This window comes from Struthio camelus, chromosome W (genome assembly GCF_040807025.1).
Source record: "Struthio camelus isolate bStrCam1 chromosome W, bStrCam1.hap1, whole genome shotgun sequence".
NCBI classification, from domain to species: domain Eukaryota; kingdom Metazoa; phylum Chordata; class Aves; order Struthioniformes; family Struthionidae; genus Struthio; species Struthio camelus.
In genome coordinates this window covers 56,643,280-56,654,643 of record NC_090981.1, presented here as the reverse complement: position 1 = coordinate 56,654,643, position 11,364 = coordinate 56,643,280, and the positions used below count along the sequence as shown (strand labels likewise).

The window sequence follows — 11,364 nt, the reverse complement described above, 5'->3', positions numbered from 1 at the left end:
CACATAGGAGTGAACTGTTGCATAAATAGTGATGTATGTATATGCACATGCAATTTATCACACAACTCTCAATCAAGCGTTCATTTTGAAGGATAAGCTATTAAAAAGATAAAAAAAGAAACTATAGCAGTTGAAGAGTCTTTCTAGTATAGAGGTGATTACATGTTGGGCATTCAGTAACAGCCTGAGGGTTATACACTGAACATAAATTTGGTCAATAGTCTTTCTTGCTATAAATTCAGTCAGTAATGTCTCATGCCACACTCCCAAGCCTGAGTGAAAATCAGATGTCATTGAAGACAAGCAGTTTTTTTTCATTGCCATCAATGAAGGCAAGATGTCAAAAGTTCAGTTTCTGCTGTCATCCCTGACAATGTATCCCTGGAATATAACAGCAGTAAAGCATGCGTGGTCACTAATCTCAGTTCTAGCAAACTGTATTAGTAAATATTAATAAACTAATCTTTAGTTTACCCTAACTAGGGTCTTAAATTGTTAGAAGAGACTGCAGATGAGTCATGTAAAATGTGCACTTTTAAAGGGATCACTGAAGATCTTTGCAGCAGTTATTCGGAACACAAAACCATACTTTCAAAATTTTTTCACAGTTCTTCATAAAGAAACGTTGGAAAATCCCTAGGTAGTTCCAGAGAATTCCTGTTTATAATGAGATAAAGATATATGACCACTAAAAAAAAAACAACAAACAAACAAAACCAGGAGAAATAGTAATTTGTGTCTATACAATGTCCATACAATTAGAAGTGCATCTCTGAGGCTGCAGACTTAAAATTATCTATCAGGAATGTTAAGCAAATTTAGGAAAGGTAATCTTTTTGCATCTTATGGTTTGATCAGCTGTACAAACTGGCAATATTAATTTACTTGCTGGTAATATGGAGTTAATTAATTTAGTGACATATCTGGAAACTTAACCAATGAAAGGGACTGCAGCTAGAAAAGTAGTTCAACCCTCTGAAAACTGAATGGGCCTCTGCAAGGTTGTATTTCTACCCTTTGCTTTATCCTTCCCTTGGCTGCAGAGAGATTTTAGGTTGGTAGATAAATCAGAAGATGTTTCCGTCTCTGCATCAACTCTCTAGTGAATTCTTAGTACTTTTAGTTTTGATATAAGTCTGATCAGATATTTCTTCCTCATACTCATTTCCAAGTTATTTTAGATTTTAAAGGCCTGGCATACTCTCAAGCACAATTCTTAAATTTGGCAACATCGCTATAACAGACACATGCCTAAAGAAAGCAGAAGGCTAGACAAAACAGGATAATAAAGACTGTATTTAAAAGAGCAGGAAAGAAACAGAATGAATTGTCCCAAATTTGATAAGATTGCTGCAAAGAAATGAACTTGTAGGTTGGTAAAATGTGTGAGTTTTGCATCTATACAGCCTGTAAGAATTAATGCTTACTAGTTAAGGTTCCAGTGTATTTAAATAACTCTGTTCCTATTTAATTGTATTTCTGGAGGACTCTGAATAAACATAAAAATATTCTAAGTGTGTTTATACTGAATAACACCTTTCTCAGACCCTGAAACATTAGGTTAAGTTGATTCTGATTTAATTAATTGCTAGTCATATTTACAATCAGGGTGTTATATGGTGTCTTAGATCCAGATGAATCCTCCTGTTATTAACTCTTTGCAATCTGGTAGTACCCTCTATACAAAACATACATCACAGACCAAGAATACAGTGAACAGGTGACAAAAGACACGAGGAAAACGGGAGATATCAGATTCCTATTTCTTTAATGGGAACATTTTGTTACAATTTGGGTATGTGATATTCTTGCCTTTTTAAAATGTTTAAAAGAAAATGCACATAACAATAAGTCAAAGGACACCAATGAATGTAGATATTTTAAATGACCAAGTCATAAAGGAAATAAAATATATTACACAAATAAACAAAGGTTATATCCACAGTCATGAATACTCACGCTCCTCTACACAAAAACAACAATAAATAAAATCACATTATATGCAGATAGTTCTACTTACATCAGTACAATATACTGTGCAGCTTTTCATTTGTTTCTACTAGACGGATACTAGGTTTTTCTGCTGTCCAGTATTTTTACATTAATAATGGACAGTATCACCCAAAAAAGGGGACAAAGTTAACGTCCACAGTGTCTATCCTGAGTCCTTTTAGTTTTGTGATAATTACAGCCTATGCACAAGAAACACAGCAAATTCCAGCCCTTGCCTTCATTCTGCCACTGTACCCAAGTGTCCTCAGCACTTTTAGATCTGCGCAGTCAAGGAGACATTGTTACTAGATAATACCACAACCTAGGGTCTAGCACACCCTGGCCAGGTTCTATGCACCACTTAAATCCCATTTAAACTTTATGTAAGGGGACTATGTGGGATTTAAAAGGTGAACTGGCTTTGTGCCGAGCCTTTAAGAAATTAGGTATGGAACAATAAAGACAGTGTACTGTACAGAAAGAGTTTGATCCCAGCCTCACCAGAGTCAACAGTATCTTCATGGGAGTATAATCAGTCCCTGAGTATTTTCCCTCTTCCTTTTCCCTAGCTCAACTGCACAGATACTTTCCCCATATTTTCAACAGATCTTTTCCTTTCTTGCATCCTTTGCTGCAGAAGTCATTGCAACATCTGCCACAAAGCTACAATGGGGAGGGTACTAAATATGGGAAGAAACATTGATCAACTCACATTGCACCAAAATAACTGTCCACAGATTAGTAACTGTGATATTGGCTTTTCAGTGGTGCCTCGCTCCTATGTCACCCTGCATATGCAGTTCACAGAGAAAGAAACATCCAGACCATCAGCTGGTATGAATCAGCATAGCTGTGCTGATTACATCAGCTGAAGGTTTAGTATAACATTAGCGAAACCTCTGATCAGAGTTTAGGGAGAGAATTGTATATTCCTTGTGCATACCAGTTAAAATTACAAAAGAAACCTTAAAATGATTATTTTTATAAAACTTTTTGGTACATTTCCTTTGCTTGCTCAAGTGTCTTCTAGAAACGTTCACATGACAAAAACACCAAGCAACAGTTCACAGAGTGGATTTTTAACCTTTCAAAGATTTAACACCTAACGAATCCACATAAGATTTCTGAACTATAGCTTAACATACAAACTTTAACAGTATCAGATTATTTAGAGTGTTTTGGCTTTGATGTAGAATATTAACTTAGTGGTTAGTGAGAGACTTTGAATGAACTCTAAGCCCTCTCCTTTTGAAAAAGCCAGTTTCATATGCTGTAAAGCTGGTGTACGTCAGTTAAGAGGCACTCTGAAACGTAAATTCTGGAAGAAGTAATAACATAATAAAAAAAATCTATGTAATGATATACTGGACATAATTAAACATTAGTCCAAGAACACCTCAAAGCCATGGCAGCATTATCTTCTTGATCAAAACAAGCAATAGCCTCCTAAAAACAGCAGCCATAACCACCCTTTCTTCTTCTATGGGGGCAAACCAAAGTGCTTAGGCTTCCTATCATTCTCTAGAGGAGAAAAGACACTATCAAAGTCTACTGCATAGCTTGCTGACCCTGTAGACAGCCAGGTCTGAGGTCTCTCACAAGTAGCTATTTGTTTTAATTTCAACAACCATTTTCCATCAGTCTCAGAGTTACAATGTTAAAAGGCATCTGAGAATGGAAAAAATACAGGCCTTTTGCCATGTGAACTCATTTCTGCCTCTAAGCACGGATATGCACAGTGCAAACACTTCCATTCTTCCATTTGAAAGGTTTCACACACCCACAAATCTTCGTGTGCTTTCAACAGCAAGAAAGTAAGAGGGAGGGACTGGGGACACATGCAGCACATACCTGAAGGCAAAACTTTTTCCAGCATTTCTTTAAAAGTATATTCCAAAAAGTAACTTTTATATATCTTTGTTTCTGAAAAGGACTAAAATTGCCTCCTACAATACATGCACCTTGCTGAAATTTGTCCCTTTGTTGTTCAGTGCTGTGACACAAGTTACTAGGACATATCCCTGGCCAGCAGAATAAGTAATACACCATTAGAACTTACCTATTTGTTCCTATCTGTCCTGCTTTGAGAGTCACTACATTTGGTGACATTATATAGCATCAACAATTAGGGCAAAAACAAAAGACATCAGCTGACATCACCACACAAACAGACATCGTCAGCCAAATATGACTGAACTACAACCCAGTCCTGCAGCCCAGCGATGCCCAGTAATCAGGCTGGCTTTAATGGGACTGCTACAATAATCAAAATATGCAGTACTAGCCTTGGGTGTTCTTAAAAGCAAAGGAGACCAGCTGCAAATTTCAAATTAAACTTCAGAAAGTTTTTGGTCAAGCCAATTTTTCAACTTGGTCAGTTACAAAGACAGGTAACATCTGACAGCTCTGGGTCTAGATCTCAGATAATGGCTGGCACGGAAGAGGGTCAACGCAAGCTGTGCTGGCAGCTCCACAGCATGGCAGTCACAAGCAAGGCTGAAACTACATAAAAGCCATATCTCAGTGAAGAGGAAGCATTTCTGAATAAATGATGGAAAATGACTATCTCGCTTCAGAGTACTTCTGAAGCTAGAGAAAAAAGCAGGAAAAACCAGGGGATTCAACAGCGTTCATTCTACCCTGGGAGAAAATGAGAAAAATATCTCATCTGCTTTATTTAAAGAATGGCTACAAGGCTACTCTGAAGCGTAAAGGAGGGTAGCGAAGGATGTGGAACTCTCTTGAGCTCCGAAAAAGGTGGACTGAATTGCCAAAGAAATTTATGACCAGGACTATTGGCTTCCTGTCTTTGATGTCTATTCTTGGCTTTCCAGGAGCATTATGGCATTCATGAGGTGAAAATCGCTCTAGAGCCAAGGTCAGCTAAGGCTGATGCAGCCTGTTCTACTGCAAAGCTGAGAAATTCACTCTGAACTGCTTCAAGATGCTGAATTTAAAGCCTGCAGACACTTCATTAAGGGCCTGTGCTTGCTTCCATTGAGTCGATGAGAGTTTTTTTCATCAGCTTAATAGGAGTAGGATTGAATCTCCAAGTCAAAAAATTAATCAGAGATCAACCTCTCAATAAAACACCCTGTCAGGCAACACACTCTTATTTTGTTCTGCACAACTCTCATCCTCCCAGGATTTTCAAAGCATTAGCCACATCTTAATAATTCCCAATTAAAAAATAACAAAAGACTTTCAAAAATGCAAGACAGCATTTCTAAAAAAACAATCTGAAAATAGATCATTAAAATTTCTTTTATTTTCAGAAGTGAATGAATATACCTCTTTAATTTCTGGACACAATCTTGCAAGGTGCACAGCACCCTCAATCCTAATTTTTAGCAATGGCTCAGTGTTCTCAGAACTTAGCTGGGTTTGGTCTTCAGTGAAGCACATCAGAGAAGGAACTGCTTATAAACTGCTGAGACAACTCAGGACAGACAAACCGTTCATAAGCAAAACTTCCAGAAGTACCTGTGGCCCAGACTAAGGCATCTAGACATCTGACTCTAAAGCTGCGGGTTTCAGCATACCAAATCAGAGGTACTTTTGAAAGTTTTGCTTCATCTTTGTCTTTGGAGAGTAGTCTGCAATAGCCAACTTGCAGTGAAAGCCTGTAATACGTTGAAGATAAGGGAGTGAAAGTCAGATAACTTGTCCCTAGAATCCTCAAGAAAAGACTCTATTAAATTACTTAATATTGTTCAGCTTAAAGAAATGCTAAATTAGCTGAAGATCTCACTTTGACAAACAAAAAAAAAAAAGCAAAGCCACAAGTGCAGTTTCAAGTTAACAACCACAACTGTAAGACTTAATAAACATCAAGACTACGGGGCCAACCTTTCTCTGATTCAAGTACATGGAGAGATTCCTCTTGGTTCAACCAGAACAAGGATCATACCCTTTGGTCCTGAGTGAGCATAGCACTTAGAAGCTGAAGTCAAGCATATTTTAAATGTGTTCTAAAGTGCTGGGCTGAGTCAAGGCCCTCCTTGTGCTGCTCTGTAATACAGACGTATGTTTGTAATACGGGCAATTTGTTGCAGCCAAAAATGTAGGTTTTGAAAATTCTTTTGAGAATCCATTATTATTATTTTGATTAGACATTCCCTTACAGAGGTTGAAGCTTAAACATTGTGGCATTGAGCTAATGCAGATGAGCAAGAAAGGAAAAGTGTATTAGATGGTAAAGAATCTCTCTGCTGAATAATCTAAACTCAGAGCAGTTTGTGATCTATGGTCCTTGGAAGATCTGAGAACTATTAGCGAGAGCCCTGTGAAAGGCAGTTAAGAAGAGTAAGTTTGTTTATGCTATACAGGAATCTACTCATGTGAAATGTCTGACATGATCTCTACACCTCCATGGCAAAATTGTACAGGTGTGCCCAAATTTAGAAAGATTACAACCCATTGATCTAAAACATTCTAATGTGCAAGAATCGTTCACCTTTTGAAGGATGGTTGGAGATGCTGGGACGTAAAGTTGTGACCAGACCTCCATGAGCATCCCACCAGCAGAAATCTCAAACACCTCAAAACACTTCCTGAGGCCATGATTAAAAATGTTTCATATAATTGGGGATCAAAATTATTACACTTTTAATTTAAGACTGACCTTTAATTATACTTTTTCTTTTTCTTTTTTTTTTTGATTTAGTTATAGTAAAATGGCACAATAAAAATATTGTCCTAACAATTTGTTGTCCTAGCCAGATTGCTTCTGGCCCAAACCTTCAGGTTTGACCTAACAGTGCTTGGCACAGGAAAAATACAGATCTACACTACTGCAATGCTCCCTAACTAGGGACCAGTGGATGTGAGCTCAGACTGCACGGCAAGTCAGAGCAAACATTTCTAAAAAAGTTTATCCTTGAAATCATACTCTTTTTTTTTTTTTTTTTAATTTCCTTCCCTTTTTCAATGGCAAAATAGTCAAACAGATAAAAGAAAGTAAGAATAGTGAAAGGTGTAATTTCAAAACAAAACATAAAACTCCCTTTGAAATCAGTTTAAAAAAAAAGTAATCACACCCCTCCCCCCCAAGGTAAATAAAGTCAACTGCTTGAAAAAAAAATTCCAAAAAACAATTAGAAAGTATTTTTTTCCACCTCAACACTACAGCAGTATGACTGCTGCTCTAATCAACGTCCTTCTGTTGCCCATGGTCTAAGGGGGCCACTCCAGGAAACAGCATCCATCGGCCTACGTGTTACTTTGGCCAAGGCACCTCTGTAGAAGTCATACACTGTAGGTCAACATTGGGAAATGAGATGATGTGAATCTACCACATGAATGACAGCTCTGCTACAGCGAGGCCTAAAGCCACCACATCTACGCGCTCTACAGCCATCACCTATTCTAAAGCAGCCCTGAAATTCGAGAAACCCTGCCTTGGGACATTAGACTATTTCAAAAGGGCAGGCAATGAACCACTACATATGTTAAGAGACAGTGCAATGTAAGAAATAGTGAAACCAGTCCAAGGAAATACCCTATGGGATCTATGCACTTAACATTAACAGAAAAAAGACAGTTGAAGGAAGATAAAGCCAACTTTTGCTCTTCACTCACTCCCAGCTACCCCAAAACAGTTTCTCTGAATTTGCACTCTGGCTTCTCAGAATATAAAAGCTTTGTAGAACATGGGCTTCAGTGCCAGTTTTGAGGCTAACATTCATGTAAAGAATAATTATGGGACCAAAAAGTTCTGCTTATGAAATCAGAATAGGATAAACCAAAAGATTTCATGCATTAGAATCATAGCCACAGTTGGCAGTTGGATTTTCTCAAACAATATTTGTATGGGTCTTATTCGTCACATTTATAATATGTACTGTTTGCTTCCATTTGTTGACTAGAAAGCAGAGCTCTCCTCTGTCTAACGTAAAACAACCTGTTAGTAGCTAATTCATCACAGATTCAGTCTTGCTCCCAATAAAGTTAATGGCAAAATTCCCAACACTACTGATGGCAGCAAGATTAAAGTTAGCCCTACAGTAGTGTTTTACCACCCCAGTCGCGAAGGTAGTTCTTTGTGTGTTTAATTGTGCATACATGAATGATTAGTCTCACTGACTAATGTGAGACTCTCCAACATAGGAAAAGTTAATTATTTTCAGGATCAGGGCCATCATATAGGCAATTGTATAAGCACATTTATACTAGTTAAATAACTATTTGCATGTTGCACATGCCTGGAGAACAGAGTGGAGCAAAAAGCTTGTTATTATCCATGAACTCCCTTCTCCTCCCCAAATACTGATTTTTAAAATGTATTTACATCTATTGACTTTCTCTGCATGTTACTCCTATCATAAAAAATATGTCTTCAAAACATTCACTCCCCTTGATTTTAACCCTACCGAAGCAAAAAATAGATATTTCAATAGAAAAATACAAGATAAAAAATATCCTAAAAATAAAATGTTAGCATGGAATGTTGTTTTTACACAAAAAGACCCTCTTGTGAATTGCCTCTGCTATACAAACACTTCTGTATCTTTTATATTTACATATTTTGGATGTAATCCTGTACTCACTGAAGTTAATGGGACTTTGCCATTGACTTCACTTGGAACAGGAGCAGGCTCTACATAGACTATATTTGCTCCTCTGAAAGGTGACAGCAGTGGAGAGAAAAGAGCATGATAAAACACATATAAGACTGAATAATTAGCCAGTCCTCTCTGGAAGCCTGATTGTCTTCTCCCATGCTATTTTAAACCAGTGAAACTCCACGTCCTTCACTGGAGCTGTTCCTGACTCCCTGTGTATACGAGGGAGAATCAGTGCTTTTGACTTCGATACTGTACACACAAGGAAGGGAGGACTTGTGTGTTTCCACCTGCCTCACTTTCTCAGTGGAAGTAATTACACTCAAGTGCCAGTTCCCTTCCAGGACTGAACTCCATATATCCAATCCTGCATCCCCTGTAATCAATTGCAATCATTCAGCAATGCAGGATCATACCCCAGATTAACCCCTTTTTTCATTCTGACAGCAAAGCAGCACCTCCACAGACACCTTTGTGCCTGTGAAACCACATTTGATACCCACAAGTGAGATGCCATTAAGGAAAGAGGCAGTAGGAGACAAAAAGAAGGGAACAGAAAGAGGCATCCCCATCAACTAAGCCCAAATCTGCTGCCCTTAGTATATGCCTTAAGAAATATTGTCTTTACACATTAGGTACATCTGACAAGATCAAACTGTGTCATTTTCTTTTTTCATGAGATGAAAGGCCATGTGGCATAATGTGATTAGTAAATCATTCCTGAGCTTCTGAAAGAAATTAAGATAAAATTACTGCTCAAAAGAGTGAGTTCTTCGAGAGCCTCTTCTTTTTACACTGATGTCTTTGGTTGTGTCCGTTTCCCTAATCTCTTTTTCCAGGAAGAATGGGATTATTTTTCTTCTTTATGCAGCAGAAAAATGAGATCTAATGGAGTCTTCACGTAACTGCCGATGTTTCCCCATGTTACAATCCTCCTGTCGAGTTCGTCTTTCAATAGTTATTCTGTATTTCTTTCTGCATGAAAGGAGAAGAACAGAGTGAGAAATCGTTCTCCAGCTATAGGATAACAGGACTTCCCTTATAAAGAATGCCTGTAGGGGACAGCTGGATGCCAGTTGAAAAATGAAATGTGACAGAATGTGAAACTCTGGTCAAAGATTAAAGTAGTTTGCCTTGAAACATTTTACCCAAGCTCAGGAATGCCTGTTAATTTCTCCACAGCAGTCTCAAAGCACCAAGACACAGACATTTGTTTCTTTGAAAATTTCTGATCTAAGTGATTAGGAAGTTTTTGTGAAGTGGCATGTGAACTGTGTCACATCACTGCTTTATACTGATCAAAGCCAAATTTCTTTCCTGTATACAGAGGCACTTTCTGCAGAGTTCAAACAACGGAGCTGACCCTTTATTCAGCTGCATTTCTCACTGAAACTATATATTAACTAACTAGCCCTCCCATCTCCCTCTGAGGAAAGTTACTATGTTTATAATGTCAGTGGAGGTAGTAAGATGAATTAAGAAGTGGGAAGTAGACGACAGATAAGGAGTAAATACAACTGCTCACGCATCAGACAGTTTTTCCTGTGCATCTTCCTCCAGGTCCTTTTGAAGAATTCTGTTAATGCTACTTCGTGTGTCAAACAGAAGCCTTCAGATTGCTTTTCTGTTCCTCATCAGTATCCAGATCGCCAAAAAAAAATCATTAGACTCCCCACATTTATATTTTATGCATTTTTGCATCTACTGAGTTTCAGGACCAATTTTTCAAAAGGGTGTTAGTCCAGCTGCTCTGCATACAGTACTGCTTGTTCAGGCGCATGACAAAATATTTGTATGCCAAGGATATCTCTGTTCCATCTGCACGCGTAGCAGGAGTCAGAGCCAGACATATAGCGATGAAAGAAGGATTTTCAGAACACCACGATTTTTAAAAAGGTCGTCTAGCTGGATAAGGTGGTTCAATAGAAAGTGGGTACCTCTGCATCTTGAAAAACTCCCCTAGACATCTGTATCTGTAGGCTCCAAAAAAACTTTAAAAACCTGTATCCTTCACTTATGCATTTTTAAGTCAGTCCTTTCACAGGTCAGACAATGCACAGTAGTAGTTCATGCACAAGGACAGACTCACGTTTTAGAAATGCAGCTCTTCACCTTTAAATCCTTACAAAGCTACATATCAGAACTACAACACAGATTCTTCAACACAGTTCATATGCACACTCAAAACAGTATCTGCATGTCCTTTTGTGGTGATTATAGATCCAAATTATCAGAGAGATGCACTCAGAAGGTGCATATGCAGGTCAAATGCTGTAGAAGCTGCAGGTACAAATTGCTTCCAGGCACACAGGTCCCAGACCTGCATTTTCTGAAAATCTGAGCCATACATCCTGATATGCCATGTTTCATATGCTTATTCTAAAGGAGCAATTGGGGGCTTGATTGTATTCCTCCTTTCAATGAGTGCAATCACATCTCCAGGGTGAAATTCACCTGCGTGCTTTTAGATGTCTCCAATATGCAGGTCCATCTGAGATACCTGCGGCTTCCTTAATAGTCAATAGAGAGTAATGGACCTTTCTAGGAAGCATCCTTCTGACCTATTTTACATGAGGGGACATGAACTGCACTAAAAAAAAAGCCTGTGCCTCCCCTTTTAACATAAATAAGACGACTAGGTGCTGAGCTCAAGTGTGGATATCTGCTTTTACAGACACTCAGCTTTGCTCACACAAATTTCCACCCCAAATCTTAGTGTCAGATGCTTGAGAGTTTAAGAGATTTCTTACTCTACATTGAATGCTTTGTATAGTTTTATACCAGCTAAGGATGAGTCTTTTGCCACATT

General features: G+C 38.2%; 1 protein-coding gene across 2 annotated transcripts in view; it reads right to left on the bottom strand.

Annotated features, from left to right (window-relative positions):
* Nucleotides 1–1,409: 1,409 nt before the first annotated feature.
* Nucleotides 1,410–11,364, bottom strand: part of LOC138064278 (atrial natriuretic peptide receptor 3-like) — a 49,496-nt gene continuing 39,541 nt past the window's right edge. For both annotated transcript variants that reach the window (XM_068926058.1, XM_068926060.1), the window contains exon 8: nucleotides 1,410–9,530. In XM_068926058.1, coding sequence (XP_068782159.1) covers nucleotides 9,419–9,530 — 112 coding nt within the window. In that variant the 3' untranslated portion in view covers nucleotides 1,410–9,418. The remainder of the gene's footprint in view (nucleotides 9,531–11,364) is intronic.